The sequence below is a fragment of the Adiantum capillus-veneris genome, chromosome 11 (assembly GCF_014529385.1).
Source record: "Adiantum capillus-veneris isolate H3 chromosome 11, ASM1452938v2, whole genome shotgun sequence".
Taxonomy (NCBI): Eukaryota; Viridiplantae; Streptophyta; class Polypodiopsida; order Polypodiales; family Pteridaceae; genus Adiantum; species Adiantum capillus-veneris.
This window is the reverse complement of record NC_140941.1, coordinates 100,855,898-100,871,829: the sequence shown is the minus strand read 5'-3', so window position 1 is coordinate 100,871,829 and position 15,932 is coordinate 100,855,898. Positions and strand designations below refer to the sequence as shown.

Below are 15,932 nucleotides of genomic sequence, written 5' to 3'. Positions count from 1 at the left end.
ACCACCTCACAGTTCAGAGATAAGCTTAGCTGGAGTGGATATTTTGCAGCCGTTGGTGGCTCTTCATGTTTGTATATATCCGTAACTGTTTGGGGTTTTTATCTACCTTTTGGTATGGTTTTAGCGTCCAGTCTTGAGTTCTGAGTCTAGAGTTCTCCACACCACTGGCACACTCCCTGCATATTGGAGCCTCGACACCCCCATTGTTCCTTGTATCCTGATCTTGGAGCTGTGTGTGCTTCCAGCTAGAGTTGTATGTTTCTTTGAGCTTGTCGAGTTCCATTGAGTTAAGTCTGCAGTTGTGTTTTGTTTTGAGTCGTATCATGTCTTGAGTCATATTTCGCTTCTATGTTGAGTCACGTTCCTGTGTGACATTTCTTTTGTTGGAGTGAGGTTTCTGCATATTGCACTAAGGAGCACCCACTCTAGAGAGCACGACACGTTTTCCTCGCTACAGGTGCTCTCATATTTGGCACGCCCGGTGGGACCGCAACTGAAGTTTCACTCCACTGTGCTACAGGTCGAGGACCTAGCTCGTTTAAGCTCTAGCCTGTGTTGGTCTGGACTAGAGTAGTCCAGTTTTGTGTGTCCCACTCAATACTAGACCAGCTAGTCTAGTCTCTCGTCCTAGCTCGTCTTGGTCTAAGTCTCGTCCTGGTCTACTAGTCTCTAGGCTGGGTCTAGTCCTCTCTCGTCCAGGTCTAGCCAGGAGTAGGCTGGGTCTAGTCTTGGTCTAGTAGTCCCTAGGCTGGGTCGTCCTCTCTCGTCCAGGTCTAGCCAGGAGGTCTAGTCACTCACCTTGGTCTGGTGGAGTCTGGACCAGTGTGCAGTAAGGAAAGGTTCTTGGGAGGGTTCTTGGTTACTGCATGGCACATATAAGGCAGTCAAAAGAGCGACAAAGCCCACTACTAAGTCCTTTGAAGTACTACCACAGGAAGCGTCAACCCTTTTTGCCAAGTAGAAGTCCACCAGTCCCATTACCCGTACCTTCTCCCTCAATCAGTTCTACACCTCCCCAATCACCCCCATCAATAAACTTTTCACCCACTGTGTTACAGAAAACTCCAGTGCAACAAGCCATGGAGGAGCTCACCAGTGTTCTAGCTAAGGTAAATTTTAAGTTTCCGACTTTCAAAGGTCTCTCCACAAAGGATGCCGACGACCATGCCCGGAGGTTTGTTTCTCTTTGCAAAGGTCGTGGCCTCAACCGAGAAGATGCCTACTTAGTACTCTTCCCATCTACCCTGGATGGATTAGCAGAGAAGTGGTACAGTCAGTTTGCAGAGAATCACTTTGCTACTTGGGCTACATTAAGACAACAATTTTGTGAAGCTTTCAGACCAGGCGATTTCCAAGAAAAGGTTCTGGATCAGTTGGCAAACCTACTGCTTCAGCCCAAAGAGACTTTTGCAAAACTCACGACTTGAACAAAGTCTCTAGTCGCCAAGCTTCCTCAGCCACCAGGTGAGTTCATGGTCAAGAAATGGGTAGAGAAGGCTCTTCCAAACTTCTCAGCAAAAACTGAGAGAGAATCTCCGACCTGATGCCACCTTGGAGGAGTTTGTTGCGGTTGCTACTAGGATAGAAAGGGCAAGGAAGTTGTTTAGCGACTCTTCTCAAGTAGAGACTGCCTCTGTACTCTTGGAGAGTCGATGTGACCCTTTGACTTCTCTACGTAAGGAACTTGAAGCCCTAACACTACAACGCGCTCTTCAAGAGGAGAAATCAATCTCTCTTAGATAGGAGAAGCCCCTGCATCGCGAGGCTTTGGACCAAATCAAGAGAGAGCTAGAAGAGCTTAGGTCTGAGCAGGAGACTAAGGCTATGGTATGGTGCAGGTCATGCGGCTCTCCAAGACACCCTTCACAAGATTGTCCCCTTCGTGCTTATTGCCATTTCTGCGGAAAGTCTGGACATGAAGACAAGGATTGCTACTATATGAAGGGATTGCGGCAAAAACAACAAAGTCTCGGTCCTTCTCTCCAACAAGGGCTAGCACCAACATCCAATATGATTTCCCCCTATGGGCATCCAGATTACACGCCACCTTTGCTCAATACCCCTACATTCCAAGGTATGCCAAGTACTTTTCTGTCTCAAAATTTTTATAGCCATGCTGCCTCAGCTGCTCAGAGATTCTACACCTCAGTCTCTAACTCCATGCAACAAGAGTAGAGACCACCTCGTCCCGCGTTTTGTCCATCAAATCGGCCCATCTTATGCTAGAGATGTGGAGAATATAGGCCCAGATCACAGAAGCTCACCCCACAGCGGAAGCAATCTTGAAGAACACCTTTCAACAAATGTCCCTTTACGTTATGCTCCGGCTCGATGCAACCCTCAGAAGTGACACCCTCTCAGTCATTTAGTCTGTGTACCCAGGTATAGGGCTTGGTGGCGGGCACCTCCCTGTACAACCGTCAAAGTCTTACTGATTTCCTATCCAGCAGCACCTCTCACCGATTACAAAAGTCTTCGTCTCACTGTATCTATTCTTGGGCATCAATTCTTCGGCATCATAGTCGATGGTGGTTCTGGGATCAATATGATGCCAGAATTCACTATGTTGGCTTTAGATTTGCAGCCTACCCGCCGCCCTGCTCCATTCACTGTTACATTGACCGACCAGAGGATAGTCTATCTAGTGGGCATAATAGACAAGGTATGTCTAGTACTTTTCCGTCTCAAAATTTTTATACCCATGCTACCTCATGTCCTCAGAGATTTTACACCTCAGTCTCCAACTCCATGCAGCAAGAGCAGAGTCCACCTCGTCCCCCGTTTCGTCCATCAAATCGGCCCATCTTATTCTACAGATGTGGAGAATATGGGCATTACCAGAGCAAATGTCCTTTACCTGAAGGGTCTCCTCCTTGCCGTCATTGCCCGGAGTCTAAGGACCATTGCAGTAAGGATTGTCCCAAGCAAAGGGCATCCTCATTTTCAGGCTCAACTCGACACCAGCACGAATTCACATTTCCGAAGATCAATTTGATGGCACTGAACACCATCCCTCAGCTGTCACCTGCTACTTATACGGTTAGGCCACAACAAGTGGGGGAGCCCGCTGGCGTCCTCACTCGGGCACAAAGAGAGGCTCCTGGTCTCAGCTTGCCAACAGGTCCATCTCGTCCGTCTCCAGCTCCTCAACTTGACCCAACTGACGAGCCCTTCATTGGTGCTAAGAGCAGGCCAGTCTCTATGCTATTGGACATTGATGGAGCCTTCTTGGAAGCAGTGGCTGACTTGCAATAGGTCAAAGTTCTAGAGGAAGCCCAGATCGCAGAAGCTAACCCTACAGCGGAAGCAATCTTAAAGAACACCTTTCAACAAGTATCCATTTACGTTATGCTCCGGCTCGATGCAACCCTCAGAAGTGACACCCTCTCAGTCATTTAGTTGCTGTACCCAGGTATAGGGCCTAGTGGCGGGCACCTGCCCGTACAACCCTCAAAGTTTTACTGAGTTCCTATCCAGCAGCACCTCTCACCGATTACAAAAGTCTTCGCCTCACTGTATCTATTCTTGGCATCAATTCTCCGGCGTCATAGTCGATGGTGGTTCTGGGATCAATCTGATGCCAGAATTCACTATGTTGGCTTTAGATTTGCAGCCTACCCGCCCTGCTCCATTCATTGTTACATTGGCCGACCAGAGGATAGTCTATCCAGTGGGCATAATAGACAAGGTCGCATAATGCCACCTTTGCTCAATACCCCTACTATCCAAGGTATGTCTAGTACTTTTCCGTCTCAAAATTTTTATACCCATGCTGCCTTAGCTTCTCAGAGATTCTACACCTCAGTCTCCAACTCCATGCAGCAAGAGCAGAGACCACCTCGTCCCCCGTTTCGTCCATCAAATCGGCCCATCTTATGCTACAGATGTGGAGAATATGGGCATTACCAGAGCAAATGTCCTTTACCTGAAGGGTCTCCTCCTTGCCGTCATTGCCCGGAGTCCAAGGACCACTACAGTAAGGATTGTCCCAAGCAAAGGGCATCCTCGTTTTCAGGCTCAACTCGACACCAGCAAGAATTCACATTTCCGAAGATCAATGTGATCGCACTGAACACCATGCCTCAGCCATCACCTGCTACTCATACGGTTAGGCCACAACAAGTGGGGGAGCCCGCTGGCGTCCTCACTCGGGTACAAAGAGAAGCTCTTCGTCTCAGCTTGCCAACAGGTCCATCTCGTCCGTCTCCACTTCCACAACTTGACCCAATTGATGAGTCCTTCATTGGTGCTAAGAGCAGGCCAGTCTCTATGCTATTGGACATTGATGGAGCCTTCTTGGAAGCAGTGGCTGACTAGCAATAGGTCAAAGTTCCAGAGGAAGCCCAGATCGCAGAAGCTAACCCCACAGCGGAAGAAATCTTGACGAACACCTTTCAGTAAGTATCCCTTTACGTTATGCTCCGGCTCGATGCAACCCTCAGAAGTGACACCCTCTTAGTCATTTAGTCTCTGTACCCAGGTACAAGGCCTAGTGGCGGGCACCTCCCCATACAACCCTCAAAGTCTTACTGATTTCCTATCCAACAGCACCTCTCACTGATTACAAAAGTCTTCGTCTCACTGTATCTATTCTTGGGCATAAATTCTCCAGCGTCATAGTCGATGGTGGTTCTGGGATCAATCTGATGCCAGAATTCACTATGTTGGCTTTAGGTTGCAGCCTATCCGCCCTGCTCCATTCACTGTTACATTGGCCGACCAGAGGACAGTCTATCCAGTGGGCATAATAGACAAGGTGCCTCTGAAGGTACAAGACTTCACCTTTATCTTGGATTTTGTGGTAGTTAGTCTTCCCCAAGTGGAGGGGCGATTTCCTTTGCTTATTGGTAGACCATGGTTGCGGCATAATAAGGCACTTCATGATTGGGGAAACGACGCCATGTGGATATATACTCCTGGCTCCCCCATGCAACCAAGTCGACTCGAAGGAGGTATGGATCCAGTAGTTCATCACAGTTTGTTGTCAAGACAGTCCAACCCGGACCTCGAGCAGCCTACCCACCTGATAGGTCTGACGAAGACCTGCTGCAGTGGTTGGAAGCTAGCACATCGATGTCGTGCTATGTGGTCTCTATTCAATCCTCACCTGTGGATACACTCTCTCTCCCGGATCCTCAGGCTGACACCAGTGACCCAAGTCGAGCAGAAAGTGTGCCAGTCCCAGAAGCAAGTGTGTTAGTCCCTGATGACCATGATTCAAGTGTTCCTCTTATGGAAGTTTTCGGCCTTGGTGAACCTATAACACATCACTGAAGGGAAAAGAAATCTCCTCTGCATGAGTTCGCCAACGTTCCATCTCTTCCTTTAACATCCCCCAGGTCTGGCGCCCCACCCACTCAAAAGCACTCTACTGTGTCTGAAGACTTACCCTTTGAGGAGCTTCCACCAGGATGGTTATAAGAGGAGTATGCGGAGTTTCCAATCGATCAAACACCAGCCAATGATGTCTCAAAGCTCCAAGAGGCAGGTAACTCTTCATCTTCAGAGGCGCCCTCTCCAGCTACACCTCCTGACCCGGTCAAAGAAGTCATCCTGGGCGATCCTGACAACCCTCAGCACATCCTCTTAGCAGCTTGGTTATGGGAGCATCCCGCGCTACTTGATGAGGTAGTCTTTTTTATGCACTCTTTTAAAGATGTTTTTGCTTGGTCCTACAAGGATTTAGAAGGGATCCCACTAGAATTTGGTATCCATACTATCCCTCTGGTTGAAAGGGCTAAGCTTGTCAGAGGCCGAGCTTACAAGCTCAACCGAAAGTCTGTCAAGTCAGAGCTAGAAAAAATGCAAGAGGCAGGGATCATTGTACTTGTGGAGCACTCTGAGTGGTTATCACCCATGGTGATAGCGCCTAAGAAGCAGTCCAATAAAATCCGTGTGTGCGTAGATTACCGCACGCTGAACAAGGTAACTATCCCAGATTGTTTTCCCACAGCTTTTACTGAGCGTGTGCTAGAAGATGTAGCAAGGCATGTATTGTGCAGTTCTATGGATGGGTTCAGTGGATACAATCAGCTAGGTGATCATATTAAAACTGCTTTTGTGACTCCCTGGGGTATTTTTATCTACGGTAGAATGTCGTTTGGGTTGAAAAATGCTCCATCTTCCTTCAATCGCACAATATATCTCATATTTTGTCCCTTGCTTACGGATCATCTTCGCATCTTCATGGACGATTTTTCAACCTTCTCGGGTGCTCAGTGTTCAACCCTAGTGGAGAATCTATAGGAGCACCTTGCTCAGCTCTTTGCTGTCTTTCTCAGGTGCAGAGAGGCACGCTTGAAGCTCAATCCGAACAAATGTCATTTTTTTGGTAACTGAAGGTACACTTATAAGCCATTGGATTATATATTGGTGAGCCGTTGGCTCTTTATGGTTGTATATATCCGTAGCTTATGTATCATCTACTTTTGTGTGGTCAGTCATCTAGAGTCTCTTATCTGGAGTTGTACACAACACGTCTACGCCATCTCTGCACAGTTGAGCCTCGACACCCCCACTGTACCTATGACATCTGGGCTGGAGCTGTGTGCGCTGCCATGCTAGAGTCTGTATCGGTTTCTTTGAGTTTGTCGATGTTCATGTTGTTCATGATCTGCTGGGTCATACTGTTGTTGCTCTGTTGTTCTTGGTCTTCTGTGTTTGCATTCTGTGGAGTGAGATATCACGCACATTGCACTAAGAAGCACCCACTATAGAGGGCACGACACATTCTCTCCGCTACAGCTTTCATTGGAATTGTGTATGCAAAATATACTGGACAAGATGTACTTATTATGACTTCTCACATTAGTGTCCGATCATGCTTATGCCGGACATTTACAGATTGTTGTCGAAAATGATAGCTGCTCGTATTGATGATCATTTTTTCTCTGGCATTCATCCGGCTCAATATGGATTCATCCCTCGTTGGAAAATTATGGATAATATTGCTAATGCTTTCATTGGAATTGTGTATGCAAAATATATTGGACAAGATGTACTTATGATGCAGGTCGATATAGAGAAAGCATTTGACACTGTTCATTGGGACTTCATTACTCAGATCATGATGGATTTGGGCTTTGGGTCAAGAATGTTTCAAGTGGTCTATTTTCTTTATGAGCATAGTCAATTTGCTGGAACTCTTGATGGTGAGGTGACTCGGTTATGGGATCTTGGTGAATTGGTCAGGCAAGGATTCCCTTTTAGTGCTTTGTTGTATGCTATTTCTACACATCCTCTGCTATTATTGTATCTGGACTCCTTAATGGCATCTTGCCATTTACATGGATTGGAACTGTCGTCTTGTGATCATTTTGTGGCGCAAGCGTATGCGGATGACTCCATGTTTTGGCCTAGAAATCGACCAGAGAATGTTCAATGTATCATGGAAGCACTACATGTTTATGGGTTGGCTGTAGGCATGCAAGTGAATTTCCGAGAATCTAAATTGTTACCGTTGCATCGAATGGATTGGCACTCTGTATTATGGCCAGGTGAGATAGTGAAACCTGATCAAATTTTGAGGCATCTTGGATATCCGCTGGCTTGGTCAGCTAACAATGCAAAATTATTGGATTTGGTTGAGAATAAATTGAGGTCTAAATTACACTATTGGAAATTTTCTACTTGGCCGCTACATGTAAGACTCAGAATAGTGCAGTCCATCTTGGTGGTATACATGCAATTTTTCCTACCAATGTTGCATTGGCTACCTGGATTCCCTTTTGTTTCCAGTCTTGTAGCAGATTGGAAATTGGTCACGCGGCAATTGGTGTGGCATGGTAGAGATGACGTATGTGGAAACTCACTTCGATTGAAGAATTTCCATTGGAGTCGAGTTCAACGCTCTCCTCGATAGGCTTATTTTCTCTCCCTTAAAGGTATTGACAGGATAACTGATGTGACAGATGCTGATGGACAGGTGCTCTCATTTAGATAGGCTGCTCTTACCTTTGGGCTTGGGATGCACTACTGGCGCATGTGGGACACCATTAAGGATCTGGTTGACTCGATATCTCCCGTTCTGCCGTTGGTTGCGGAGAATCAAATTTGTGATTGGCTTCGATCCATTCAGCCATTGAAAACATTCCACATTTATTGTGGTCTTGTTCTTGTACGCAACAGTTTGTGGATTGCATCTCTACAGCTCTTCACACGTGTTTCCTTGGCATGCATTTCGGTAGATCTTTCTGGATCTTTGGGGTGCTTCCACCATTGCTTCAACCATATGCATACTTTTTCGGCTGGGTTAGATTCTCGCTGCTATGGACAGTGTGGATAGCATGCAATTTTCTCATGTTTCAGCAGATTCAAGTGGAGTATGTTTCCTTCTTCAAGACATCTCTCGGATAGTCTCTTCAAGTTGCCTATGACTTGGACGAGCTCCCCGCTGGTCATTACGAGCTCTACTTTGACTGTTTCTGATTTCCTGCTTGTAGTATTTTCTATGGGTTTTCCTCACCTTGAGGTTTCCCATTGGTAATTCAATCTGACAATACTAAAAAAAGTGTGTGTGTGCATGCACGCGCGTGTCTATGGGTATGTGCATGCGTGTGTACAAAGCAAGCCCATAGGTTGGAAACTGTAAATGTGGATACAGTGAAGCCATGAGGGAAAATCTGAAAGCTTGGAAAAACTGAAAATTGTTAGTGGAAAAAACCTTTGCTAACGAGTCTGATGGTGGAAGACTCGTTTTCACACATCTCTTGTAAGGATCGGACCTCAATTTGGAGACTACAGTCAGTGAGTGTGCCCATACGGATGCTAGCTCTCTGACATGTGGCGGTCATGCCCTGTGGTGGGTGTGACTTGTGGCGGTGTGATTGCAATGTGCAGTAGTGGTGGTGGTGATGTAGTGGAGTGAAACTCCCAGGAAAAACTAACCCTGAAGGCTCAATGTGCTTTGTAGGTGTGCTATGAGCTTTGTTCAAAGTTGAAGGCTTTAAGCCATGCACCTTTGGCAATTAGCTAAAAGGCATGCAACAACGCCTACCAAGCTCGGGAGCCCCCATTTCAGTCTATATGGCTCTCGTTTTTGAGTGCTGAAGCCATCTCTAACTCCTCTATGCCCCTCAACCTAGTAGAACTTAATTACTGAAGCCTGAATAAGCTGCAATCAGTGATTTTCAGCCTTACTTACTCATTATTATTACCTCCTGTACTCATTAAAAAGCAATTACTTTGAGTATTCCAAATCAGAGAATTTTCAGCTTGTTATTATTGGCTTTTTGACCATCAATGCAAAGATAGTCAATTTTTCTTGGTTATGCCAGTGATTAGAACATGATTAATCAGGTGACTATGGTTTCATTATGTGCATATGCTGAAGTTCAATCTCTAATGTTTGGCTTTGATTATCTTATTGAAGCTTACTTTTTTGCTTTTAGTTATTAAGCTTCAGTCATGCAAATCAAGAACATATTACCTCTCTCTCAAATTATTCTCCTTAATTATCTTTAATGATGGCTTTTTCATCAAGTATTCCTTTAGTTCTAGGAAGCCTGTGGACAATATCTTCAAGTCAACAGAGCTTGTCGGTAAGGAGAACTTTGTGAGTCGGAAGAACATGATCCAAGCCATTCGCTGTACATGTGGCTGCATAAACTGGCTGTAGAAAAGTGTTAGTAAGCAGAAGAGAGAAGCGGAAGGAATGCGTGGTCATGTGTTTGACTCATGGATAGGTGTACGAAAATTGTTGCTCCAATATCCGTATGTATAGCATTGAATGTGCGGAGAGGCAATGAAGTGGTTGCTCCTCCACCAATCACCTCCTAAATAGTGAAAGCCAGGTTGATGGCTTTAACCTGGCATAACTAGTTCTGTGATTGCTAGGTTAAAATGTTACTGTGCTAGAGGAGAGGGCTTTTCATGATTGATTTTGATATATACTGATTTAGAGTGATACCTTCTCGAGGTAATCGTCTTGATTTTCTGAGAATTATGAGCTTCTTATACTGAGCAACGTGCAAATTTCTCAAGGTATTTGTCTTGTGTTTTCTGAGAATTATGAACTTATATTGAGCAACATGCAAATTTCATGTAATATTTGCAAATTTCCCATTGGTAAGAAGCTGGCTGATCAAACTAAAGGGATATACTTTCTTGAACATGTGCAGATAGCTGCCACTGCTGCATTTCTAATTGCAAGATATTTAGCTCGAGATCGTATTTTGAAGTTGGCAGCAGGAAATAAAAAGTTTCTGGCAATTGACAAAGCGATAGGGGAGAAAAGCTTTCGAGTAGTGGCTTTGTTGCGCTTAAGTCCTTTATTGCCTTTCTCTCTCGGTAATTATCTGTATGGCTTGACGTCGGTAAAGCTTCTACCATACGTACTTGGCAGGTAATGTCCTTTTGACAGTAATCATCTCTGATTTCAAGTCTGTTTTTGCTGTGGTTCAACTGACAATCTGCAATATACAAAGCATGGATTCATTTTCTATAATCTATTGCATTTTTTAATCACCTTGATCGTTATGTACTTATGTCATGATTTTTATGTAAGTCATTCATGACAACACTTACAACGCTTATGTCATGAGTTTTATGTAAGTTGTTTATGACGACGCTTACAACAGGAGGACAATGTTGTTAACCGCGGTGTTTTAGTTGACTTCTGAGGCGGTGGTCTCGTATAGACAATGGGAGTAGATGTTACCACTGCGTGATTGGCAAGCCTGTGACAGTGCCACAGAGGCTGAACATCTGCCCTATATGCTAAGCACAAAAAGTGAAAGTCAAAGCTTTGCATGTGTTTATTAGTGTTAGTAGTTCAAGTGATAATTTGGCAGGTTATTTCCTGATGCTAAGAAGCAAATTTGTGACAGGGGTGGTTGTCATCTCTCTCCTTTTACTATAGATTAATGCATAGAAACTCAAATAAACCCACCAATCACTAAGTGAGCTAGCGGAAGCTCCATCCTGTAGCTCACCTTAAGCCACTATTCCCATTTACTTGCTGACCCATTATGCAAAGGTACGCCGTTAAAGTGGGAAGAGCGCCAAGCAAGAGCCGACAATGCGAAGCTTCATTCAAGGCAAACATTAGTGGCTTTGTCTGGCTACAACGCTTTCTTAGCTTCATGTATGCGTTCCATCAAACATTAGTGGCTTTGCTTTTGTTTTCTCAGCTTTTCTCTCCACTTGTTCATGATGGTCCTCTCCTATCTACACAGGATTCTGGATTCTCTCCTCACAAGTAATGATGTTCATACTTTATTGTGATGCAGCTGGCTAGGTATGCTTCCTGGTACTTGGGCATATGTGAGCGCTGGTGCTGTTGGAAGAGCTTTAATTGTACTATCTTCCTCAAAACATCTGTAACTTGTTGTGATTGGGAACTTTTTGCAGTTCATTCCCAAAATGCACCTAGATTGTAGGCTAGCTAATGTACTACTCAAACTTCTTCTATAATCCTCTTTCATCTCTCTATCCCCCAAACACATGTAAGTGGATGCACACATGCAAAGATACACACACAAGCACATATACACACTCTTAATCACTGCATTTATAACAGAAGTGCGTAGATCTGCACATTGCAACCCATAAACATGTACACAAACACATTATGCACACATATGCAAAAATTTATGGCATACATTGTATTTTGTTACTATAGTTTGTTGATTAATGTTAGTTTTTTGCTCTCTGTGAAGTTACATGTCATGTGGATTTGACACACATATCACTTGCAGCAACAAGAAGCAAAGAATCCTTTCAGTGGGGGGCGTGAACAACTCCTGACTCTAGGCGTTGGACTACTGATAACTCTAAGCGTGGCAGCTTATGTCACTCGACTTGCCAAGGTACTTGATCATATGAGTTAACCTTCGTTGGTTTAGGTACAGGCGTAGCATGTGTTTGAGCCCCCACTCAATGAGCAGTTTTTATTTTAGGGTACTTCTTCGTATGAGTCAATCGGTTTTACTAGGAGAGGTGTTTACTTTCAACCAAAAAAGGTGGAGAAATGAAATGAAATGTTATATTAACCTCTGCTAAAAGGCCATATTGACCTATGTTACATCATGCAAGGTCTTCATAAAAGGAAAGAAAGAAACTAACTAAACGGAAACACTACAAGGTGGGTATCAAGAGCCTGAGAGGTACATATACAAAAAGTGGGTGTGTATCTCAGAAAATAGATACAAAATGGTGGATATGTGTATTTGAATCCGGAGATAGCTCGCATCGGCCGCTGCATGATCGTGTTGATGTCCTTCATGGTGAAAGTCTGCACAGGGCGTCTCCCATGTCTCGCCAATATAGATCTGATCCTTTTTGCAACCTCCTCCGTTGATGGGAGCATCTCCTCACCTTGGGCCTCCTGGATCTCCCCAACTCTGCTGCTGGATCACTCAATATACCTCTGCTAGTGATGTGCCCTATATCCCTCCTCTCTGTCTGGTCTCGTCTCTACTCAATCTCTGGATGGAAGAACATTGTGATTTGTCTTTGGATGTCTCCTTGTGTCTAAGCCTCTCTCTCTCTCTCTCTCTCTCTCTCTCTCTCTCTCTCTCTCTCTCAGTAACCCTGCTCAATATCTCTGAATCTCCAACAGATAGAGGCCAAGACATCTCTAATCCTGATATCTCATAACTCTAGATAGAGGCCCAAAACTCTATATAAAGAGGAAGTGAAAGTGGCTTCTTATCTCATAGTTTGTTGTACAATGGCATATATAGTGAAGCTCTGTTTTTGGCTCTCTCTGACACAGTTGGCAGAACCTGGCCTCATTTGAAATGCCTCGATATCGGTCAGTCTCAATCTTCAACTGATGTGATGATGTCCGAATTTGTTCAATAGCATATCGTAATCCGTGGGACAAGTGAGTGTCCATGTAGGAAGGCCTAGATAAGAACCCATCCTTTGTGAGCTGGAGAAAATGCTCTCTATATGTAGTTATCTTTGTGTCCAGCTCCTGTATAGGCTGTATCCATGTCCTTTGCATATCCAACGGAAATAGATCCTGTCATATAAGTCTAGTGACCTCTCTTCGTGGGAGAAATGAAATGAAATGAAACGAAATGTTATATTAACGTCTTCAAAAGGCCAAAATGACCTATGAGACCAATCTGTTACAAAATGGTGAATTTAATACCATGTCTGGGTACAAAAGAACTAGCTATTACTACTAGAATCCTTCCTCATCTGCACTCTGGATATCGAGAGAGTATGGCTCGAATCCTATGCTGTAGTCTCCGTCGATGCTGTGTAGCCCCTCTCCTCAATCGTGGCCGTCTGGATCTTCGTAGCTCCAGTGCTCGATCGATGAGAGTGCCGGTAGTGGTCGAATGAGTGTGGGCCGAGCTCTGCAATGATGATTGCTCCTCTGGCTGTCCCATATCTAGTGAAAAGAAATCTGTAATCTTTCTGTGGGACTGTCTCTCTCTCTATCTCTCCCCAGTAAAGTGTCTCTATATCTGTGTAACTCAAGTAGATATAGCCCAAGAAATCTCTGATCCTCATAACTCATGACCCTAGAGAAAGGACCGAAACCTTCTCTGAATAAGCAATGGAAACGGTCCCGTATCTCATAGTACAGTGTGCAATGACATATCTAATGTAGCTCTGTCTCTGGCTCTAACTGGCATAGGCTGCATATCCTGCTGTCTACTGGTATCTCTCTAAATCTACCTGTCTCAATCTCCAGCTGATGTGAGGATGTGCGTATCTGACCAATGGCACACCACAAACCATGAGACATATGTGTGTCCATGTAGCTGGGTCGAATCACAAACCCATCTCTTGTGAGGTGGAGAAGATGCTCTCTATAGAAAGCCATCTTCGTGCCCAATCTTGTGGCGGCTCTATCCATGTCCTCCTAGTATCCAGCTGGATCAAGTCCTGATGAATGAGTCTAGTAATCTCCACCCGTGTAAGAAACATCGAGGGTGCCTGAAGAGAGTACTGGAAAGGGGGCAACCTGTCCATGGTGAAACCATGCGTCTGAAACCATGATGTCAACTGTGCATACCAGCATGAAGTGTCCCCCCAAAAGAGCTAACTGTCCATGAAGTGTCCCCTAGAGAGAGAGAGAGAGGGTGTGCATCTAGAGAATACTGAAAGGGGGGCAGCCTGTCCGTAGAGAAACCATGTAGCTCAAACCGTGCTGCCATCTATGCATACCAACATTATGTATCTCCTTGTGCTGTCAAGTGCCAGGAGGACTCCAGGACAAGCCAATCATAACAATCTCGTGGGAGCTACCATAAGCTGTGTATGAATGCCACCGAAAGAGCCTCAACCACCAAAGGAGGGGCAGCCAGTTGTGCTTGGATGATCACATGAGGAACCGAGGCCTTAACCTTGATCAACCTGGAGATCATGGAGATAAGTGGCCTCTTCATGTCTCACCACCCATTTGTACATCTATGTTGACGACTATGATGATATACTGAGGGTCCCTATATGTGCACTCCATATAGCATAGCTGAGGCAACTAGAGTATCAAAAAGCCATAGCTTGGTGCGAGGCTTCTTGAAGTGAACGTGTGAATACATCCTCTCCAAACCTCCCAAAGTTGCATATGCTCTAGTCACTCTACTCTTTGCGCTCTTCTCATGGAGAAATCGGGCCACTGAAACCCACTCCAAGTAAAGTGTACATATCCGTATACTCCACTCAATCCTGTGCATGAGTAAAATTGGGTGCTGATCGCCTAACCCATTGTGCTGTAGTATTGAAGACCATAGCCTTGGTCCTCACAAGGTTAAAAGACATACCAATATCTTGCGCAAATATGTGTAAAGCATCAAGATGGCGTTACATCCCCTTAGGTGAATTTGAAATAAGCACAATATCATTTGCATACAACAATAGAGGTATCCATGTCCCTGCCAAGTGTGCTCATGTGTCACCCTCCCTCTCTATGTATTCTGAAATAAGCACAATATCATTTGCATACAACAATAGGGGTATCCATGTCCATGCCAACTGTGCTCCTCTGTCACCCTCCCTCTCTATGTATTCTGAAGCCTCATCCACATACATGCCAAAAAGAGTAGGGGATAGTGGGCAGCCTTGTTTTACCCCAATGGTGGAGTGTATAATCTCTGACATCCCTTGGGGCGTACAAACTCGTCTTGTAGTCTTGTACAAGGCCTTGATCCCCCATATGAGCTCTACCGGCACTCCCAACTCCTGGAGTCTGCGCCCTCGGAACTGTATCAAAAGCTTTGCGGAAATCTACAAAGCTACACTAAATCCTCATCCCATGAAATGTGCACTCCTCAATAATAGCTCGTAGTGTGAGAATGTGATCTAGGGTAGAGAAACCCCTCTTGAAACCAGCTTGGCCTAGCACTCGTATGCCCTCTCTTTCTTCCCATTTGCCTGGCTCATGCTCAATGATGGATGCATATAATGTGGCTAGTGTGTGTCCAATCATGATAGTACGGTTATTCCCAAGCAAAGTAGGATCCCCAGACTTGAAAATAGGTACAATTGTGGACATGCTCCAAGTATCAGGGAAACCCTCACACATAGCTCTATTATAAAAAAATGCAAGATCAGCCAAAAGATCCTTCGCACGTATAAAATCCTCAGCTACCAAGCCATCATGGTCATATGCTCTCCTAGTCTTCTACCTATTAACAGCCTTCTTTACCATCTCCGTAGTATAGAAAGCGCAAGTGTGTGGGTATGCTTTTGGTGGATTTGGCAATTATTCCTTGTCCGGGGCTATGTAGAGAGAAGTAGAATATGCCATACTCACCCTTTATGTTTGTAGATGTAATAGCTGGTACTGGGGAGTGTCACTAAGTGATGACGTGGCGGACAGCAGAAACCCTAATTTCTGCCAAAAACCCTAATTTCCGAAAATCGCGGAGGCTGGAAAAATAAAAATAAAAATGATGAGCAATGCGAATTTTGCTTTTTTTTATAAAAAAAAGAGAAAAGACTCTAAGAGAGAGAGAGAACTGGTGCTTTTT

At 44.8% G+C, this 15,932-nt stretch overlaps 1 protein-coding gene across 5 annotated transcripts in view; it reads left to right on the top strand.

Annotated features, from left to right (window-relative positions):
• The window catches only part of LOC147447729 (uncharacterized), a 188,635-nt gene that overhangs the window by 131,041 nt on the left and 41,662 nt on the right, over positions 1-15,932 (top strand). Inside the window, exons 5-8 of one of the 5 annotated variants that reach the window (XR_015189635.1) lie at positions 10,119-10,342; positions 10,827-11,083; positions 11,175-11,236; positions 11,697-11,785. Coding sequence is in view for 3 of the 5 variants with exons in the window: in XM_086523447.1 (XP_086379573.1) it covers positions 10,119-10,342; positions 11,229-11,295; positions 11,697-11,828 (423 nt within the window). In the remaining 2 variants the exon portion in view is untranslated. Of the gene's footprint in view, positions 1-10,118; positions 10,343-10,826; positions 11,296-11,696; positions 11,829-15,932 lie in introns of those variants that run through there. The other 4 variants (XM_086523446.1, XM_086523447.1, XR_015189634.1 and 1 more) reach the window with 4 other exon arrangements.